Source organism: Paramisgurnus dabryanus, chromosome 3 (assembly GCF_030506205.2).
Source record: "Paramisgurnus dabryanus chromosome 3, PD_genome_1.1, whole genome shotgun sequence".
Lineage (NCBI taxonomy): Eukaryota > Metazoa > Chordata > Actinopteri > Cypriniformes > Cobitidae > Paramisgurnus > Paramisgurnus dabryanus.
The window spans coordinates 37,442,554-37,465,850 of NC_133339.1; the positions used below are offsets into that span (position 1 = coordinate 37,442,554).

The 23,297-nt window shown below is 35.4% G+C and overlaps 2 protein-coding genes across 2 annotated transcripts; both read left to right on the forward strand.

Moving 5' to 3' along the window:
- Positions 1-3,939: 3,939 nt before the first annotated feature.
- On the forward strand, positions 3,940-15,556 carry LOC135735603 (vascular cell adhesion protein 1-like). Its single transcript, XM_065254067.2, has 6 exons — positions 3,940-4,129; positions 4,517-4,777; positions 12,341-12,664; positions 13,803-14,054; positions 14,150-14,473; positions 14,650-15,556. Exons 1-6 carry the CDS (start codon positions 4,066-4,068, stop codon positions 14,655-14,657), a joined length of 1,233 nt encoding a protein of 410 aa, XP_065110139.1. The 5' UTR covers positions 3,940-4,065; the 3' UTR covers positions 14,658-15,556.
- A 3,476-nt stretch (positions 15,557-19,032) lies between these two features.
- On the forward strand, positions 19,033-22,060 carry LOC135735784 (intercellular adhesion molecule 1-like). The gene is made up of 5 exons (XM_065254369.2): positions 19,033-19,230; positions 19,629-19,892; positions 19,983-20,312; positions 20,718-20,954; positions 21,062-22,060. Exons 1-5 carry the CDS (start codon positions 19,167-19,169, stop codon positions 21,130-21,132), a joined length of 966 nt encoding a protein of 321 aa, XP_065110441.1. The 5' UTR covers positions 19,033-19,166; the 3' UTR covers positions 21,133-22,060.
- Positions 22,061-23,297: the final 1,237 nt, after the last annotated feature.

The window sequence follows — 23,297 nt, forward strand, 5'->3', positions numbered from 1 at the left end:
AGTTGTGATTGAATTTAATGCTTCAAATGGTTGTGCAAAATAATAATAATAATAATAATACTTATAAATTTTAAGTAAAGGTATAGCGAAAGATTTTCCCGAATCTTTTTTAAAGGACCGCACCTCCACTTTAAAAAAAAAAATGCACATGGTCAACACTCTACCTCCTCCCGAGAGGGAGCCTCTTCTATTAGCTCTGATACAAGTTGCTGCCGGCATGGCTCATACATTGAGATGTTTATTATTTCTGCATGGTTCGTGACTTGTGCCAGGGCTAGCATCGCTAATCATAGCTTACATCAACTTTTACAAGTAGTCATTTTAAATGGATTTCTCCAAATAGCATGCCAAACTTTACCTGTCGAGTAGAAACTTCGCGACTGAGGCATCAGTGGGAAGCCCAACCTGTGTGAAATAGTCTCCCAAAAGCACTCTAGTCTTGTTTCTTTCTTCAGAGGTCTTTCTCTTGTTGTCATACAATTCATAAACACTTTTTCTCTTGCGACCCTAAGACATTTTGAAAAAATACGGTGAGAACGCAAGCTTCAATGAATGGCTCAAAAACAAAGCCCACCGCACATATACACCTGAAAGTGCGCATGCGCAGAAAGCGAACCTAGGTACGAGCAAACATAAACGTAAACATATCATCAGAATGATTGACAACTGAGATTAACAATAGTCTTGACGATCCACCCGGAAAAAGAAAATCTTCCGCTATACCTTTAATAAAAACTTGTGAAATACATAATATGTATGAAAATGTGAAGACAGTTCGTGCAAACTTTTGGTGTTCATATTGAGATATCCAACTGAAATGGATAGGTCCCATTATGGATATGGCTTGCAGATATTCTAGGTCTAATTATAAAGTCCATACTTAAATATCAAACCTGTGTGATATACTACTTCAAATCCATCAGGCAGATACAGAAATGAAGAGAATATACAGCAGGCAGGAGACTAAGTGTTGAATAAAATGATAAATGATTTATTGAATAATCTTAGTTGTATTCAATGCTCAGTTTAGCTTCGTCGATGGTCTGACTAGCTTAATCTAACTTTGTCAATGGACAGAGTTACTTTGTCTGACTAGTAGCAGATTTAGGTGGTATTAAACCACAGACAGTGGAAATGTACTGTTTACAACATTCATGTGACGTTAATAAAAACCTTGAGATGGAGACCATTAGAAACCCATATCTACTTGTGAAGACAATACAGTGCCAACATAAGATTTAAACAAAAAATAAAGAAAATAGAGAATGGAATAACTAGATACATCAGTATTAGGGATTTTTCAAATGCCTTCTCACTTGTTGACCAGGTCTCCCTTGAGGAAGTGATATTTTAATAGGATTTAGCATGGTTAAATAAAAGTTAAATAAATAAATAAAGTAGCAGATAGCTGCTTTAGGGAATTTGAGAAAATGTGTGGTTATGGTGTATTATGTGTCTGTATTAAATTAATAAATAAAAATGAATTAATAAATTAAATTAAATAATCCCCTCCTAAAATCAGTGTTCAGATTGAGGGGGAGCTGGGGTGGTCCCGGACTTCCTTTAAGCATTGAAGGAGTCAAAGCACAAAAAGATAAATTCGGGCTGTTTTTATTAAAATAAAATAAAAATAAGAATTAAAAATTATCATGCTGCGCTGCCACAAAGCGATACTGTCCCTTATTTGTCCTAATTTCACAATAAACTAATCCAAAAGATTTCTGTTTGAAATTAATATAAACTCTCAAGTGCGCCTCACGCTGTTTTCTGAAGGAAGTGACAGATTGTTAGATTAAGGATTGGGGGGTTTTGAAAAATTCTTTACAAACTATTATTTCACACTAATTTAAATAAAAATACATAAAGCAAAACCTAATTAAATATATTTCTTAATTTGACAATAGGCTATATTTAGTCTTAACCTTCATATCAAAATATTACAAAATGTATTTCAGTGCAACAAATACATATTTTACAACCCATATGCCAAAAAATTATCCTGGCCAAAATTTTGGAGTTTATATTTTTTACAGTTGAATATAATATACTTTTAAAGTATTCAAACCTTTTATGTTCACAGGTATGTAACATAAACTAAGTTTTTTTCTTCGAGTGCGATGTGAATATAAATGCTTTAAAAATATTTTTAAAATATATTTCAAAATATACAAAAAAAATGGCCAAAAATATCCAGGATCCCATCGATTTTATTAAAATTAAAATACTACATGAACATAAAATTGTATTTTTTAAATAATATTTCAATGAAGAAGATAGTGTTATTATTCATTTGATTCTATTTCTGTACCTAAATACTACTGTTAGACCTTAATTTATTTGTACATTTGTTCATATTTTATTTTCCCACCCCCACGAAAATTATTCCATCCAAGACTCAAAAAACTTAATGTTATCCATTAAACCACGACTTTATTTAAAAATTATTTCATTGATGTCTGGCCTTCCACTGTTTCACACTAATTAAGATAAGTTGAGTTAAGGGTAATTTGGGGTTTCTTTGATTAAAACCAGGATCAGATGATTCTTAATCCAGGATTACATCTTTCTTTGTGAAATCACAGCGACCCTTTAATGACGGGGGCTTGGCCAGGGGGTGGGGCTTAGCTAGGTGACCCTCATAAGCGTTGACATTTAAATTTGAAATTTAAACACGTCCAGGACCAACATAAAAATCCCCTTAGGGGACCCCCATAATTTTTGACATAATTCAAACACTGCCTAAAATATACTGTTCAGTTCTTCCATGTCCAATGCGCCATGCTTGACTTTGGTATATCTAACCAAGTGAATTTCTAATATTGGCGCTCTCTTTTACAACGGTGATCCTCTAAAGCTCATCTCTGTCCGAAAGTGTCCAAGCACATTTTTCAATAGACACTACCTTTATTAACCGACCGCATATTTGAACTTGAGCACATACATTCACGCCTGAACAACTCTAACAATTACATTTTGTGACCAAATAACAGTAATATTATTGCTGTCAGAAAACATTCATAAGAACAAATATCGACCAGATTTGTCTTAATTAGTTCAGTCAACACTTGCCAATCTGAATGGGGTCTGGATTTGAAAATAACCGTTTATTTGATGTTTTAAACATAAAGTAATGCAGATTTAAAATAATGTCTTCTCAACTAACCCCAAACAGGTAAATTGTTTTAACCTATCTATTTTTGCCCATCCAACATTTAATTAATTGGATTTTTGACAGTGATCTGAAATCTGAAACTGTTAATCCTTTTCAGGGTCATAGGAGGCTGAAGCCCCATCCCAAAATCTCATGCCACAGACAGGATATCAAATGGTCTTTAAAACCAAAGCAGAGATTTTAAATTACATATACATGCCTTGTATATGTATATACTCTTACATGGGAGCTAATGGAACAGAAGTACACATATTTGTGGATGGGAATGTGTAATATTCTAGTAATGTTTTTATATGCACAAACCACTACACTATGTCATACATTGATTTACTATGTCTAATATCCCTAAGTATATCTGATGAGTATTATATTTTGCTTCTGGCTACTTTTATTAAATAAGTTACATTATTTATTAGATGTTTACCAGTTTTCATTAAATTGTGTCTCCACAATGTGCAGAACATGTTTTCTTCTGTTGTGTCCTGCGGTCACCACAGGATGGCTCTTTGTTCACAACAAAAACCTGAAATTTGAAAGTGAAAAAACAGACCCCTTTAGTATTAAACACAATTTCCTAAATTGTGCTAATTTATGATTGTGTATTTTTGTATCCTCTGATGATTGCTTCTAGTTATTTCTAAATGTTTTATTTTGCTCTATTTTCTGGTGTTAAATAAACATAATGGTATAGGAACCCATCCAGAAATATCAGTGAAAGGAAAACCCTTCTGGGTGGGGTTTGTTTTAGCTTTATATCTGCTTGAGGTGAAGCTTTTCAGTCACAGATCTCAGTGGAATTAAATATAGATAAAGGCCTATAGGAAAGATAAAGATATAAAGTTGAGGGATCTTTTAATTTTCATATCCTCTTATATTTTTAAAACACATACAACATGCTTCAGGGTTTGCTTGGACTTTTTTATCTCTCTGCGGTTTCTCAATTAGTGTCTCTCACAGGTTTGTCTTAAATTCCTTTTTATATCAATAAACAGCTTGTATCAGAAAACTTGTATGATAATTGTTAAGATTAATCTTTACTCTCATTCTTCAGTAATGTAACATGTGAACTTCAAATGCCATTCAGTAATTAATGTCTCAGTGCTTTTATGTTTTATTATATAATTGTGACACTAAATGATTTTATGGACCATCCAAAATCATTTCTCCGTCACATGTATGTATGTGGCATTGGCCCAATGCTATAAAATACCAAACCCTTAACGTGTGGCCAGTGGTCAGTTTGAAGTTATAACAACACTTTATTTTTCAGTCTGCTTGTAATCTGATATTTGAGTGCTGTTATTATATGCTATAACTTAACTCTTTAACTTTTATATTTAACAGGTACACAAGCTAAATGTCCTTTAAAGCTCAACCCATCGAGTGTTGTTGTGGAGTACGACAGCTCTGTTTCAGTGGATTGTAGCACTGATGTCACACATGATGGGATTGGTTGGGAAGTCAATGTAAGATCAGTACCCATGACCAAAGCCAAACTGATCACCTGGAGAGTGTCTAACCTGAGACAATGGGACATATGGGCAGAGTGCTTTATAATCTACAACAGGAAACAATGTTCAACTTTACTCCCAGTCACGGTTTACAGTGAGTTTCCCTGCTTTTGTCATTATTTAATTCTCTGAAATTCAGGATATAATATCTACCCTATTAAAAAATAAATATACTAAAATATATTTTAAATGCATTTATTTAATGCTAAGTATACTGCAAATACATTAACACATCTATGTACTAAATGAAAATACCCCATAATTGTACTTATTTCATGCTTTCTTCAAATGCAGGCAGAGTAACTTTGTGCACTAAAAATAAGTTGTAAAGTAGTGCAGCTTTTGTACATGCCATTATGGGAGGTACACTTTAAGTTGAATTACAGTGTGCTTTGAGAAAGTATACTGATTAGGTTCTTGTTTCTATCTACAACATTGTTTGACTATATAGAACTTGGCGTGTCTTTACCAAAATATTTGTCATAATACAAGTACTTTTTTGTGCTTGAAGAACAATTATTTTATTTAACAGAAAAGCTTCATATACACATATTTATCATACAGTATATAACTCCTTACAAAAAAGGTTACTGTACTAATGGAAACAAAAATAAAAATTTTTTTACAACAATGACACTAAATTTACATGTATATCTCTCCTTTCATTAAGTTTGTACATGAAAAAATATGAATGCATAAACACTTAAATATCAGCCTAAGTCAAGAAATGCTATTAATCCCTTTCAATTGTTTGGCATTGTGATAACATATATTTTGTCTTTTGACCTGATCATGATACATTTTCTTTGGAGTGAGTAAGGATGGATAGCAAATACATTTTTTGTGTCATGCACTTCAGTTACAAATGAAGAGGATCTTTGTTTAATTTAAGTTGAACATCTTTGCAAAGTTCATTTCCAATTCTCACAAGCTCCTTAACTAAAACACAAGAGATATGTGTCTTGGAGGTATCCAATTTAAAAGCCACAAGACTCGTGATTTTACAGAGGGTTCCATCTTCCAACTGAACAACTGAGTTGTTTCTTTTTGTAAGTGTGGTGTTATTGTAAGAATGGTAAACAACACCTTTAGAAATAAACCGTTTGTAAAATAACCCTGATTGAACTGTCACTTAACAGTTTTTCTCGATTGCTTAAAACACTATAACCAGGGTTTTGAACTAAAATTTCAAAAACATAACACCATTTTTCAAGAAGCACAATTATTTTGCTGAACTATAAACACTACTCCCCTGCTTTTACACATGAGTCAGATTTGGTGAACTTATACTTCAAAACTCTACACACAAATCCCTACATTTCTCAATGCTTACACCATCTGATCATATGGAAAGCACTAGCATTCAATACTGTTCACTCAAGTCAGCACAGCTTAGGCTCAATTAGAAAAGAATTACCAAGGTGGAAACACTAAGAGTCAAAATTGAACACACTTCAATCAGATCCTTCAATAGATAAATAAAAGGGCCTGAATCAGTTCACTGAGCTTTGGAACAATGGATCCACAGAGAAATAAAGGAATAGGTCAAAGAGGAGGAGGAAAAGGAGGAGGAGGGAGAGGAGAAGGGAAAGAAAGAGGAAGTGGTGAAGGAGGAGGGAGAGGACTTGGTATAGGAAGAGGAGGAGGAAAAAAGGAGGACGTGGTGAAGTAGGAGGAAGAGGAGGATGATGTGGTGAAGGAGGAGGAAGAGGACATGGTGAAGGAGGAGGAAGAGGAGGAGGAGTAGGGAGACAAAGGGCAAGGTGACAAGCATTCTCAGATGAAATTCGAGCCACTCTAGCTGACCATGTCCTTGTCCATGGTATGACTATGAGGGAGGGTGAGCAATGAGTAAAGCCTAATTTGAGTCACTTCACTGTTGACTCCATCTTCAGAGCCTTCAGGGAGGAAAACAGATAGGTGTACTTACAGTAAAACTGATCTGTACAGAAACTTTAGTGTGCATACACTGTTGGATTATGCTACTGGAATAAAGAAATGCATCAAATTGCCTTCCATACAGATCAATATATCAGTAGATGAATGCCAGGGGTGGATCATGCAAGAGGATTTTACTCTCGCTGTGTGGCTAGGACCAATATAGCCTGTGATGTGGATGAGATTCTCTGGCCTGACCCAGAACAAAGACGGGATGTTGAGACTGAATAATTACAGTTTTTCTCAATTGCTAAGACACATTTCTTGAATGCTGCTCTACTTTTCTCTTAACTGTGAACACAAAACCCAATTTTCAAGCTACATTCACAAAACCTCAAACTCTTCTTGCAAAACCAAACTTTCACCTCAGTACAGGTCAATCTGTGCTCAAAACTGAACTATGTTGTCAAATTGTGCACCAAGTCAAAACACTACAGAGCAGTCAAACACTACGTAGAAAAATAGAAAACACAATGCTCAGGACATGTAGCTTGAGAAATAAATGTTTATTGTTTACTGTAGGCTAAATGAATGCTGCAAAACAAAAATAAACAAAAAAATTTATCACTTGTACAAAAAGACAAAACTGAAATCCTCTGCAGAACATGGTCAATCACAGTAGCTCTGATTTCATCAGATATGACTGTTCTTTGTCTTCGCTGACCACCTCGACCTCCTCTCACACAAATTCTTCCACACAGATATCTATCCATTGTAGAGCCTTACAAACCAGTGCTCTCTGAACAGGCTTACTGTATATGTTCCCTCATATCATTAGACACAAGTGTGATCAATTTTGAGTTGTTGTGTTCAAGTGGTGACATTTGTGCTTTCATTGTGTTTGACTTTTGTCACTTGTGCTCACCATATTGCAGCACTGGTGCATCACAATGACAATGTGTTGACAAGTTGTGTTTAAACAGGTGAAAGGTGCTTATGGTTTTGCCAAAAGAGTGACTGATTCAGTCAGTGGGTTCAGGCAACTGAGCATTTGGTTCAGACAATAGGGTTTAGTGTTTTAGCAATTGAGAAAAACTGTAAAAAAAAAAAAAATGTTTTTCAGTTGTGCTGTGTAGCACATGAATGAATAAAAATGTGCTAATGCATACATTGATTGTGTCTTTTTTGGTCATGTGCAAAGGTTTTTGACCGGGAGAGTAAAATCCTCTTGCATGATCCACCCCTGGCATTCATCTACTGATCTACATTTCTTTATTCCAGTAGCATAGTCCAACAGTGTATGCACACTAAAGTTACTGTATAGAGCAGTCTTACTGTAAGTACACCTATCTGTTTTCCTCCCTGAAGGCTCTGAAGATGGAGTGAACAGTGAAGTGACTCAAATTAGGCTTTACTTGCTCAGCCTCCCTCATAGTCATACCATGGACAAGGACATGGTCAGCTAGAGTGTCTCGAATTTCATCTGAGACTGCTTGTCATCTTGCCCTACTTCTCCCTCCTCCTATTTCACTACGTCCTCCTCCTCTTCCTCCTCCTTCACCATGTCCTCTTCCTCCTCCTTCACCACATCTTCCTCCTTTCCCTCCTCTTCTGGTCGTCCTCTCCCTCCTCCTCCTCCTTCTCAACCTATTTCTTCATCATGTCTTCTCCCTCCTCCTTCACTATGTCCTCTTCCTCCTCCTGCACCACATCCTCTTTCTTTCCCTCTGCCTCCTCCTCTTCCTCCTCGTCTTCCTCCTCCTTCTCCTCGACCTATTCCTTCATTTCTCTGTGGATCCATTGTTCCAAAGCTCAGTGAACTGATTCAGGCCCTTTTATATATCTATTGAAGGATCTGATTTATGTGTGTTCAATTTTGACTCTTAGTGTTTCCACCTTGGTAATTGTTCAGCAAAATGATTGTGCTTCTGGAAAAATGACATTATGGTTTTGAAATTTTAGTTTAAAAGGCTGGTTATAGTGTTTTAGCAATCGAGAAAAACTGTAATAGCAAGCAGCTCTTTATTAACAATACTGTTTTTTGTGCCTATATGCCAGTCTTTGTCATGGTGCTTACTGTCTAGCCAGAGAGAGGCAAGTTGTCTTGTTGTGCCAAGGCAGACACTATGTTGGTATTCAGTTCTCACTGCAAATGAATGGTGGCGCAGTTGGTAAAGACAGTATCTCTGTACGGGAGGGACCCGGGTTCAAATCCAGACAAGCACAAGATTTGTATACAAAGTGGTTTGTATGAAGTGTCAGGGTAAAGCAAATGTTCAATCCTGGTGTATAAATCACTGTAAATAGAATATGAAGAAATACTAATATTTTTTCAGTGCTCTCAAGGTACTATTAAATAGAAGTCCTAGCCTGCATGAAGTGTATTTTAATGACACTTTAAGTTAAATTAAATTGCACTTTAAGCACATTTTAATATTACCTAAAATACACTAGAAGTCTGAGTTGAAGGTACCTTCAATGTCATTGCAAGTAATTTTAAGTATGTCTTAAGCATATGTAGCCCTGAGTGTTTAAATTAGGCAGGTTCTTATTGCCCCCCCTTTAAATTTTAAACTTGTATTAATCTCTAAGTGTGAACAATTTAAGGTTTGTGACATGCTGTATTGTGATTTTGCACTGTCCTAAATGTAGTTGCTCTTGCTGAACTCAGGCTTGTCAGCAGGGGGCGCTCTCACATACACATGACTGAATCACTCGATGAGGCTCATAGACCCTTTTACAGCTCACGTGATCAAAGAGCCTGCGCGCGCATTTGGGCAACGGAAGTAGTGTTATTCCCCATTGGTTCTAACGTGGTAGCAACTCAGAACGTTTATTAAAACGGTTTCCCAGCATCAAGTTGTCTGGTTGTTGCGTTTGGTTGCTCAAATATAATATACTAATATACGTATATATGTATCTGGCAACTTTATTTTTGGCCATCTGCTAACGTCTTCTATCCACTCCACTATAGTACACGGATCTGGTAGCTGTGTTGAAAATGTTGATAAAGTCAACTTTTTAAAAATAACTTACTGTTTGTGTTGCTTCACTGCTGATTCTTACGATACTTCCGTTGCCTAAATGCGCGCGCATACGCTGCCACGTCATCATTGTGTACAAACAGTAAAAGGGTCTATAGAAGCAGTGTGTAAGTATCACTGCAGAAGCTTCAGTACACGTGAGACGGAGAGTGCTCCTTATTTAATGTGTTTTTTCCTGTATTTTTACAGGTAAGCTGACAAAAACATTAACTGCTAATGCTAAACAATATGGTGATGTGAAACATTTGTAGTTTTAATCCGGGGGCATGATAAAGTTTGGACCTGATTAAGATTGCTGCATCTAAAATGGCGGACGACAGTGTTAAGTAAAAGTTTAAATAAAGTTTGTAGCGTTTAGCATGGGTAAAGATGAATAATAAGTGCCTAAAATACACAAAATAAGTGTTAATGGATATATTTATCTGAGATGAGACTGGTAAACAAGGGAATTGATGTTAAATAGATGTGTATGAACATGGATTAGTGTTGTGTTGGGTTAAAAGCAAGGCTGTTAACAGGCCTGTAATTGCATGTGAAAACATTAAAACATTGAGAAACATTATTCCTTTATATTTTCGGTTTAAAAGGGCATTTTATAATAGACTAAAGAGAATCACAGTCAGACTTTTTGGTTACAATGCTTTAATATGGTACATTGATTGAGATTGTCATGTTAAAATATAGCATATGAGTTCAGTACATTTAAGTTGTTCATTTGAATGTCAGATTTAAGTTATCTTTAGAGGATTTAAAAAAGTGGTTTAAACATGGAATACCAATTACACTGTGATTTAAAAATATATAAATATAATTGAATACATAAAACAATTAATATAAATAGTTAAAGGTAGGGTAACACATTTTGAAAAATGCTAACGGTAGCCGCCTAGCAATGAAATCCCGATCCCACCCTCAAGTCAAATCGCCATCCAAAGTCACGCCTCTTTCCAAACACATGAACACGCACAGATCAGACGGTCGTCTCATGTCTCATTAACCAGTGAGAAAACTTTGCAGGACAAAGTGAATAACATTTCCAAAATAACCAACATAAACAACTGGTTTACATCAGAATTAGTTTAAGCACACGTTCGATTGTGTAGATGTAGTAACTATATCGTTATGCTAATCCGGAAAACGAACACAAATTTCATAAGCAACACAACGTTTCATCAAAGTAGAATATCTGAATCCATCTCAATACAAACATATCGCGTACCTACCTTACCAAAATAAACAGTGCAACGACGTCCAGACCCTTTGCCTCCTGCAGCTGTTTCATCTCATCTCGTGCTAAAGCAGTAAAGTTACAGATGTTAATTTGGGTTTTTGCTCTTGCTGATCCAGGCAGTTTTTGCTGTTGTTGTTATAAAAGATGCATTTAGTTTTGTTGCTCCTGTGTAGGTTGTCAATTCAGCAGAAAAGTTTGCTGTTCTCGCTGTTTACAGACAGAGCGCACGCGAAAGCGCCGATGACGTATGGTATCTGCGTGGACTCGCTGCGCGGTGGGCATTCAAATTACGCTTACGTATGAGGGACATAAAAGGAAACGTCCGTTCGGACCGAAATCTATGATTTGTTGAACATTTTTTGGTCCTACGCCTTTCACAGATGACATAAATTTTTACAAATACATTTAAACAACTTAACACAGTGATTGCTATCAGAATGTGAGGAGACTTTTAACCAGCATAACTAAAAATGTTTCAGGATCAAATCTGTTACCCTACCTTTAACAATACTGGAGTAAAATGCATACAAAGTGCAGTGGTCATGGCTATGACTATGGAATTGATGTATTACTCACCTGTGTTGATGTTGAGAGCGTTCTTGTGATACTTTAAAGATGTTTTGTTAAAATAACCTTACATTTCGGCATTGTGATTGTGAGCGCAGAGTGTGTTTCGTTTTATACAGAAGCAATAATAATAATAATGAGTGAGCACATGTACTATGTATTGTGATGTGAACTGACTGTGACATAAGAGGTAATGTGTTCGGTGCCATGTATATATTCAGGTGTTTGCACTATGTGACATATTATTGCTTATGATATACTGAATCACTCGATGAGGCTCATAGAAGCAGTGTGTTAGTATCACTGCAGAAGCTTCAGTACACGTGAGACGGAGAGTGCTCCTTATTTAATGTGTTTTTTCCTGTATTTTTACAGAAATAAATGTGTTGCATCAAGAATGGACTTCGCTTCCTTCTTAAAAGTGTAACACATACTACATCTCACTCAAAGTTTTATTACAATACAATTTTATTATGCTTCAAATGTGTTTGAATGTCACTATTAGTAAAATACTACTATGCCCTCAGTTTATTATAAGTATAACATAAGTGTAATTAAAATGTAATTTAGTTGCAATTGTAATGTTATCAAAATAAATTTGAAGTGCACATTGAATGTTCTGTTCTGTATATTGTCCAAAATTAGGGTAGATACTTAAGTTGTACTTAAGTATACTTTGAATAGTTCCACTTTAGCGCAAAAAAAGTATATTTAACACAATTTAAGTCGGACCCCAGCACTACTTTCACACAACTAAAGTGCATTAAGTACAAAATTAGTTGTTCCAATTTAGCAGACTTGAAGTATACCAATATTTAGTGTTCAACAAATACATTTAGTTATACTCAAGTACATATGAATAAATTGTACTTAAGTATACTATTTTTTCACTAGGGTATTCATTGATGTAATATCACTTTTTTATCTTCTTTCACAGAGACTCCAGATAGTGTCTCCATCAACAGAGTGGATCGACCAATGATAGAGGGGTCCCAGTATGAGCTCCAGTGTGACATTGTGAATGTGGCTCCTGTTAAGAATCTCATTGTGAAATGGTTTAAAGGAGAGACAAAGGTGAAAACTGAGACCTTCACTGACACCATGAAGACTCCAGTGAATAAAACATCTAAACTTCAGATCACTGCAGTCAGATCTGATAATGGAGCTCAGTACAGATGTGAAGCAGAGCTTAAACTGGGAGCAGATGGACCTAAACCTCCTCCTAAAGTGACATCAGATTCTCTGAACATCACTGTTTATAGTAAGTTCACGGATTGTTACGTTTGACGGATGAACTACATTGCTAATATGTATTTAACTTCAGCATAACATCCATCAATTTAAAGTCATTTTTAAACACCCTGGCACCATAAATGTGATACCATAAGAACCACTCAGAAAATATTTGCAATACACTGCCATCTGCTTCAAACCGACTGCATTATAAAGAAAGCTTTGAGTGATTTTGAGTAATTTATGGCAATGATCATCAAAATTAAAATAAATGCAAAAAATATTTTTGATCATAAATGTACCATGCTAAATTAGTATGATCATTTTATCCTTCAAATACCTTTGGTAAGAGAATTAAAGGCTGAGCTTGGAAAATACAGGGGTTGTACCTTAACATTTGAGAGTACAAATCCCTGCGTATGGGCAGCAAACGGCTATGATATCACGTGCTAAAGTGATTTTATCCACACTTATTACACGGCTCTCTGGAATGCTTGATTCTGATTGGTCAGTGGAGACATTTGCAGGTTCGTTCTTTTCAAATAATAACCGCTCCAAATTAATAACGCATAGCCGGACTACTTGTACGAGTAAAATCGCTCCGCGCCAATAAAGATCAATAAAGATTACTGTCTGTTTGGTGCCATCTTGTGACAAACACTCGACAACCACGACAAGACACAGACAGCTTACTGAGACTGAACTTGACAAAATAGAGCATGACAGCTACGAAGCCAGCTCACACAAAAATACAGAATGGGGATTAAAACTTCTCAAAGACTGGTTAAAGAGAAAAAAATGGAGACAGACAAGTATGAAGCAGAGGATCTTAATAAGGTATTACGATCATTTTATGCATCTGTGAAAAGTTTCGCGGAAGGATAAAATGTTAATTTAAAACAAATATGCCAATAAAATGCATTAAAATTCATATTCATGTCCAGTTTTTTTTCTTATGTGGAAAGTAGCCGTGTAATAAGCGGGATAATGTAGAGGCAGCCGGTAGTTATTGGGAAATAAGCCCCTTCAGTGTGATACAAGACCCTCCGCTTCGCGTCGGGTCCTGATCACACTGTCGGGGCTTATTTCCCGATAACTACCGGCTGCCTCTACATTATCCCTTACATAATGAATTTTGACATGCTATCCATCATTATATTCAACAGGTATTTGCGCTCTTCTTCAGTTAAACCCATCAAGTGTTGTTGTGGAGTACGACAGCTCTGTTTCAGTGGATTGTAGCACTGATGTCACACATGATGGGATGGGCTGGGAAGCCACAGGATCAGTACCCATGACCGGAGACAAACTGGTCACCTGGAGAGTGTCTAACCTGAGACGATGGGACATACGGCCACAGTGCTACATGAACTACAATAGGACTCAATGTACACATTTACTCCCAGTCACAGTTTACAGTGAGTTTCCATGTTATTGTCATTAATTTTGATTCTCTGAAATAAAGGATATATAATTCATTGATGTAATATCAGTTTTTTATCATCTTTCACAGAGACTCCAGACAATGTCTCCATCAACACAGTGGATCGACCAATGATTGAGGGATCCCAGTATCAGCTCCAGTGTGATATTGTGAATGTGGCTCCTGTTAAGAATCTCATTGTGAAATGGTTTAAAGGAGAGACAGAGGTGAAATCTGAGACCTTCAATAACACCATGAAGACTCCAGTGAATGAAACATCTACACTTGAGATCACTGCAAACAGATCTGATAATGGAACTCAGTACAGATGTGAAGCAGAGCTGAATCTGGGAGCAAAAGGACCTCAACCTCCCCCTAAAATGACATCTAAATCGATTCAGATTACAGTACAGTGTAAGTAACTGCTAATCGTTTATGATTTTTTTTTCCTTAATTTTTTTACTTATGCTATTTTTTTTTGCTATTGAATATGCATGTATATGTATGATATCGATTTTCATATTACAGAGATCATTTAATATATTTAAAACATTTGACAATGAATGAGTAACCGTTGTTTTGTTTTTTAGATCTTTAGGATAATTTTGTCAGCCTCAAGAAGATGCTACTTACTCCTGGTCCTCAAAGTATTTGAAAGAGAGGAAAAGTTCATCAGTGCTCTTATCTACTATCTAGGAATCTCCAACAAAGTGTTCATCATCAATGAAATGAAATTGAACATATGTCTTGGAGCTTTGTGATATTTTTTAAGTGTTACAATTTGTTTCTAATTGTAACCATTTCTATTTTTCTTTCACAGGCAATTGCAACACATTCATGGTTAACCTGTTGTTTTCCAGCTGCTGGTTGCTTTAAGAATTGTCATGTGAGGAAGATAAAAAATTTTATCTTCCTCACATGCCAATCATTAAAGCAAGATTAATTTCACTTCTTTTTATGGCAACTTATTCACTTTCTTTAAGATCTGACAGTCACTGCTTTGCATTGTGTAACATTGTGATTATTATTCATGACCTAACCGCATGTATTATGTTTTTTTTTTCGGCATGCACCAATATATATGGGTCTACAATTGATCCAAATTTTTTTAACATTGGCTGATTGTTTAAAAACAGCCGATGATCAGGGCAGATTATATTGGAAGTCAAAAGGGTGATAAAGCGCGTCAGAACTCATGTTGTGAGATTATTTTGAATTGGGTGACAATAACAGCAGAATTCCTCTAGATGAGAGATGGATAGATGTGTGTATATCTTTCCATTATAGACAGATGTACAAAAAATAATCACCTCTTTATATGCAGAATAGTATTGAATTGTTTGTGCTTAAATATAAATTACTAACAAGTATTACAACAAACCCTCTGTCTGTTTGCTAACTCCAGCCATTGGGTAAATTTATAACTTTGCACCTCTGTAACTTTCAATGTAATTTTATGAAATTTGTAGGTTACACAAATAAAGGGAAATCTATGTGTTTATTTGTATCAGAGATGTTTGTGTTGCTTGTGTAAAATATAATTCATCTAACTTTCTGTTACACAAACTCTGAACTGAAATTTACAGACAGAGCAAAAAGCTTTTTTTATTTCAAATATATTTCGAAATGAAAACGAAACTGAAAGTTTTCTTTACCTGGAAACAACCCCACTTTATGTTAGCAGGAAGTCTACACAATGTAATTCTGTCCTGCTTAGCCATTGTTCACTACTGACCGGGACTCAACTGTAAAAACACTTCTTGTTTTTATTGGAGCATCACTGCTTCTCCTCCAGCTGCTGGTTACATTTAGGGTTGTAATTGGAAGAAGATACAAAAGCATTTTCACAGAATTTTTATTAAAGCAATAAACCCCAAGAAGCAGTGGTTTACCAGTGCGTTTTATAACAGCTAAGGGGCGTTCTTAGGCACGACGCGATAAGAACACCCCTTAGCTGTTATAAAACGCACTGGTAAACCACTGCTTCTTGGGGTTTATTGCTTTATTAAATAATCTAAGTTTTGATGAATGCTCAGTTTAGCTTCGCCGATGGTTTGACTAGCTTTGTCTTACTTCGTTGATGTACAGACTTACTTTGTCTGACTAGAAGCAGGTTAAGTAAGTATTAAACCAAACACAGACAGTGGAAATGTACTGTTCACAACATTCATGTGACATTAATGAAAACCTTGAGATGGAGACCATTGGAAACCCATACTGTATCTACTTGTGAAGACAATACAGTGCCAGCATAGGATTGAAACAATATTAAGACAAGTAATGTAATGTATGAACTGCACAAACAACATGTAGCTTCAACCAACCAGAATCTTTACTCTTCTTTATTTTCAAGTACAGCACCTCCTTGGTTGTTCATGTCTGCTGATGATGACTGTTGGTTGCCATTCATTTCCTCTCTGAATTCTCACTCTCTCTCTCTCCTGTGAGTAGCTCAATCTGTATGAGTTGTTTTCCTTCCATCTTTCTTTTGATCGAGATGTGTCAGGTCTTAGCAGGGTGGTGGTAGTGGATTTCAGGCGTCGACCCATTAGGATCTGAGCAGGAGAGTGACTTATGCCCCCAAGTGGAGTGTTGTGTCCAACCGTGCGATGCGCTGGATCTCCTTTCCCATCTTGAGCTTTCTTGAGTAGCTTTATCACAGTTTGGATAGTTATCTGGGCCTGCGCATGTCCAGGACTAAAATATGTGAATTCCCAGTGCTTTGCAAACTTACTGAATTCAGCACAAGAGTATTGAGGTCCGTTGTCAGACATCACGATATCCGGCATGCCATGTCTGTCAAAAACAAACTTCATTGACTTAATAATACTCTGCACTGTTGTGCCTGTCAGTTTATTGACAAACAAAGTCGCAGGCTTTTGCACATCATAGTAATTCAGTGTCGGTGCATTGATCAGAAGTTATTTCATCTTTTCGAAGCTTTTGATCTGGCTGTCTTCCCACTGCCATTCAATGTCACTTTCCGGCAACTTTCTGAGCGGAGCACTCAGCTCAGACAGGTTGGGAATGAATTTGGATAGGTACTGACCCATGCCCATGAACCACATAATAGAGCTGCACGATTCTGTATAAAATGAGAATCACGATTCTTTTGCTTAAAATAAAGATCACGATTCTCAAGAACTTTGTTAATTTAAAGGTGTACAACCTCTGAACATTAGTTTAACATTTGTTTAACAGTTCGTCAGTCCGACGTGACGTCAAAGCTACCGAATGAAATGGAACAAGAGACATATGGAAAGTGGGAAGGCTGCTATTGCTCTTACTGTATTTCTTTAAAAAGAGGAAGATACAAAGGTTAGCTAACCAGAAGACGACTTCTCATGTAAACACCACAGTTGGTTTAAAAAAGGAAGTCATACAGGCCAAAGGCCCTGGAAACAGATGGTAAGACCTCTGAAGATGATGAGCAAGATTTAACTTACAAAGAGTTAAATAAACTTCTTAGTGTAATTAAGGGGATAAAAAGAAACGCTGTAAATTCTCTTCTCCCTCATCCCTGCAGTTATAACTCACTCAGTCCCTACTACTGAGAGGAAAACTCAAGTACGCTAACCATGGGAAGGGAAAAAGTGTTTTATTGGTGCACTAAGAAATGTAACTTACAAACCCACAGATGAACATACAGTGCAGTCATGGAGAAGACTTTAAATACTGCAACATCCTAAACATGCTGAGAAGAAAGAGACACAGAGCAACAACTTTTCTTGCCATCATCATCACCCAAGATGACTGCTCCCAGATAGCAAGGTGATATTGACACGATCTTGAGATTTAAATCAATTTATCATTTAAGTTAAGATTGAACATTCCTTATTTAAAACAACATTGACAATTGAACTTGAACTTACATTGATTTGTAATGCGAGGCCACAAGATTAAACAAGAATTTATTTCTTCAGAATAAAAAAAACAGTATTAAATAGTTTTTTTCACAGCGATGCCATAGAGGAACAACTTTTAGTTGTTAAAATAACTTTCTGAACTATTTTTCTTCTTCAGCAACTGGTTGAATTAATCTTTTGTGATGAATTATCAGTGACTTGTCCTCTTACAATGGATAAAAACTGTATAAATCAGTAGAATGCAGGAAGAAGAAGAAGAAGAAGAAGAAGAGGGGTTAGTTCAGCCATTTTGTCATTATGTGTCATGATTATATCTTTCTTTGTTCTTTGGAACATCCATTCATTATCTGAAATCTGAAAGACGGTGCTAATCTATTTCAGGGTCATGGGAGGCTGGAGCCCCTATCTATCCCAACACCTCATTGCACAGACTTGAGATGCTTTGGTCTTTAGAACCAAAGCATGGATTTTAATGAAAAGTTAAATTTTTATTATCCTTTTGGTCAAATCTATGGACTTGTATATGTATATACTCTTACAACGGTGCTAATGGAAAAAAAGTACACCTAATTGTGGATGGGAATGCGTAGCCTAATATTCTAGTAGGCTAATGGTTTTCCATACAATACACAAACCACCTTATTTATCTATATAGCATATTTCAAATATCCCAAAGTATATCTGATGAGTAATATTGCTGATGGCTACTTTTATAAAATAAATTACATTAGTTATTGTTGTTTACCCATGTTTTCATTGCATTGTGTCCAGCGGATGTCACTAACGTGCCGTGCCACAATGTGCATGCGCAGAACTTTTCGTCTGTTGTGTCCTGCAGTTACCACAGGATGGCTCTATGTTCACAATAAAAACTTGAGGGTGAAAAAACAGACCCATTTTGTATTAAACACTATTTCCTAAATTGTGAATTTATGATCATGTATTTTTGTATCCTGTAATAAAATATGATTGCTTAGTTATTTCTAAATGTTTTATTTTGCTCTATTTTCCGGTGTTAAAGAAGCATGTAATGGCATTGGCACACATCCAGAAATATCAGTGAAAGGAAAACCCTTCTGGGTGGGGTTTGTTTTAGCTTTATATCTGCTTGAGGTGAAGCTTTTCAGTCACAGATCTCAGTGGAATTAAATATAGATAAAGGCCTATAAGAAAGATAAAGATATAAAGTTGAGGGAACTTTTTATTTTCATATCCTCTTATATTTTTAAAACACATACAACATGCTTCAGGGTTTGCTTGGACTTTTTTATTTCTCTGTGGTCTCTCAGTTAGTGACTTTCACAGGTTTGTCTTAAATTCATTTTTTTATTCTTTTTATATCAATAAACAGCTGGTATCAGTAAACTTTTACCATTAATCTTTTCTCTAATTTTTCAGTAATGTATATAACGTGAAATTACTCCAAATGTCATTCAGTAATTAATGTTTGAGTGCTTTTATGTTTTATTATATAATTGTGACACTAAATGATTTTATGGACCATCCAAAAGCATTTCTCCGTCAAATGTATGTATGTGGCATTGGCCCAACGCTATAAAATATCAAACCCTCAACACGTGACCAGTAGTCAGTTTGAAGTTAAAACAACACTTTATTTTTTCAGTCTGCTTGTAATCTGATATTTGAGTGCTGTTATTCTATGCTATAACTTAACTTAACTTTCTAATATTCATATTTAACAGGTACACAAGCTGAATGTCCTTTAAAGCTCAACCCACCGAGTGTTGTTGTGGAGTACGGCAGCTCTGTTTCAGTGGATTGTAGCACTAATGAAACACATGATGGGATGGGCTGGGAAGCCCCTGTAGGATCAGTACCCATGACCAAAGCCAAACTGATCACCTTGAGAGTGTCTAACCTGAGACGATGGGACATACGGCCACAGTGCTACATGAACTACAACAGGACGAAACAATTTCAATCTTTTCTCCCAATCATTATTTACAGTGAGTTTTCATGTGAGTTTTAACTGAAATACAGAATATAATATCTACATTCATTGATATAATATCAGTTTTTAAAATCTTCTTTCACAGAGACTCCAGATAGTGTCTCCATCAACACAGTGGATCACACAGGACCAATGAGAGAAGGCTCACAGTATGATCTCCAGTGTGACATTGTGAATGTGGCTCCTGTAAAGAATCTTACTGTGAATTGGTTTAAAGGAAAGACAGAAGTGAAAACTGAGACCTTCAATGACACCATCAAGACTCCAGTGAATAAAACATCTACACTTAACATTACTGCAGTCAGAGATGATGATGGAGCTCAGTACAGATGTGAAGCAGAGCTTAAACTGGGAGCAGATGGACCTCAACCTCCTCCTAAAGTTCCATCAAAACCTTTTCAGACTATAGTACATTGTGAGTCATTGCTAAGCTTTTGTTATTTTTGTCTTAATTTAACTAACATTAGTTTTTGAATATTAAATATGCATGTGTTTGGATCATACCATTCTGTGAGTCACCGACATTCATAGATTTTCATATTACACAGATTATCGGTAGAGCAAGACATTTGACATTGAATGAGTAACAGAATTAGCTGAATTCTTTTCATCCTGGTCTGTAGAATCTGTGAGGTTTAGTCCATGTATGAGATAATCCTATGTCCGGTACAATCTGACCTGCTAAATAATACAACTAAATAAAACAAAAAATTATAATCTTTAAATTAAAAGCCCAGGTGAATTCATAAAGATGGCTGAATGTGACGTAACTGAGAATTATGATTTGTTGTACTAAGGAGTTAATTTCTGTCCTCCCCAGATTCACCACAACACATGGATTCAAAGGAGATCATCACGAAAACAGATGGACAGATCACTCTGAACTGTACGGTAGCAGCAAATCCACCTCCTACTTACTCCTGGTCCTCAGAGCATTTAAAAGAGACGAAAAGTTCAGCAGTGCTCTCATCCTCTACACTGACTCCAGGAAACTACACATGCACTGCTACAAACACTCTAGGAGAATCCAAAAAAGAGTTCATCATAAATTCTGGAGGTGTGTTTTTCAATTAAATGAGATTAAACTGGTTTTGGGGCTCTGTAAAAATCTAAAATTTTTAAGCTTTGATTCTATTTGTAACAATTTCTGTTTTTCTTCTACAGGCAGTCGCATCACATTCATGCTTAATCTTACTTTTCTTCAGCTGCTGGTTGCTTTAAGGATTGTCATGTGAGGAATGTACAAAAGGGATAGTCCCAGAAGATTAATTCCACTTCTTTTTTTTTAAAGCAACTTTTTCACGACAGTCACTTTTTTGCATTGACATCTCACGAATGTGAAACATTGTGGATATTATTCATAACTTAAACAAACCACTGTAAAAAAATTCCGTAGAATTTTCATCTGGGTTGCCGGTAACTTACCGTAGATTCAAATGTATGTTTTTTACTGGCAACATTTTGTTCAAAGTTAAATGAAAATTAAACATTTACAAGTCTTTGTCTTTACAGAGTAAAACTAAAAAACAGCATCAAGCAAAACATTCTGGGAAACAAAATCTGAAGCAAAAAACAGAAAAAGGTTGATGATGATTTCTGGTTCCCAGAATGCTTTGCATGAGGCTGTTATTGTATAGTTTTATTCTGTAAAGATAAAGACTTGTTAATATTTAAAATGTATTTAACTTTGAACAAACTCTTGCCAGTAAATAACATAAATGTAAATCTACGGTAAATTACCGGCAACCCAGCTGCAATAACATTGTAATTTCTACGGATTTTTTTACAGTGAATGTATTGTTGAATTTTTAGGTGTGGACCCATATATCAGCCTATAATTGGTATCGGCAAATAAAAGCATTTACATTGGCCGCATTATTTTGAATTGCTTGAAAATGTTAACAGTAACAGTAAAAATTAAAACGATCAGTGTAAGGCTGAGAAAAACTATGAAAACATGAATGTATTAATTTCTCTGTCATAGCCTTCTGTACCATGTGCATTCCTGTGCTCATTGAGTATTAGCAGATTTGTTTGTCCTGTACAGTGGGGGTTAAAGGTGGTTTTCTGATTGGTCAGTTTCAATGTATCATTTTGGATTTGTAACCATTTCAATTGTAACTTTAAGTCAGTATACTGTTAATAAACCTTTTCCTTTATAAATCTGTTGTTGAGTTTCGATTTAATTTAATGTTACCTATTGCAATACAATATATTCTAGCAATGTTTCCCACATATTTTGTTACATGCACTTATTTCCGTCGTTGGTATAAGTTACAGAAGGGTCTAAATTGACAAAAATTCACAGCTTTTAACGCTTCTACAGTCATTTTGGTGTTCTTGCAGGCTTTCTTAAAGTTTTGGTCCCAAATCCTGGGAAACCTTGCAGTTTTGTTCTTCTGAAACCTGGAATTCCCGTATCCATTGAAATCGGTGGATGTTGTTCTAATTAAATGAATATCAGCATAATGAGTGTCAGTACAAACATTGTGTATCGGTTCATCCCTATAGTTATTTTTCTGTTTCTATTACCCCATTCTGTGCTAAAATATTTTTTATTATTATAATTTTATTCATATAAATATATATAATATAAATAATAACATGATAACATACTAATAAACATGTTTTTGACAAAAAAAAAATTAAAAACAGATTTATCTCGTTTTGCAACGAAACTCATATATATAATATAATAATAATATAATAATATTTTTAATTATTTATTATTTTATTTCAAAGTTATTTCAAACTTACATTTATGCATTTGGCTTATGCTTTTATTCAAAGTGGCTCACAGTGCATTTTAAGGTATATAGTTTCATCAGCATTTGTGTTGGCTGGAAGTCAAACCCATGGGCCATGACCTTTTGCGCAATCAATTTGTGGGCACAAAATGTTTTTGATACACATTCTGCTACGTTAGTGTGCTAAGAGAAACTCCACCCTGTTTTTAAGCTAAAATTAATTTGCCCCCCAAGAAAAACATATTTAACTTTTAGATATATTTTCACAAACAAGCAATTTAAAATAAACAGATGAGTCATGCAGACTTGGTAGTTGTTTGATCTTTCTACATGTTAAATGTTTAATGCATTTTTAAAGCCTTAAGTGATATATAAGGATAATAAAATGAAATCAATGTAAATTTAATTTATTAAAATGATAACAGTACAATATCAGGGGAAATAAAAGACAATTATGATTTTTTTTTTTTTTTCTTAACTGTGCGGCCCTTTCAAGCATATTTATGCATACATTTATAATAGAAGGATGCTTAGATGAGAGATGTGTGGATATCTATCCATTATAGACAGATGTACAAACAATAATCACCTCTAGACAGAATCATTTTAAATTTTTGTGCTTAAATGGAAATTACTAACAAGTATTACAACAA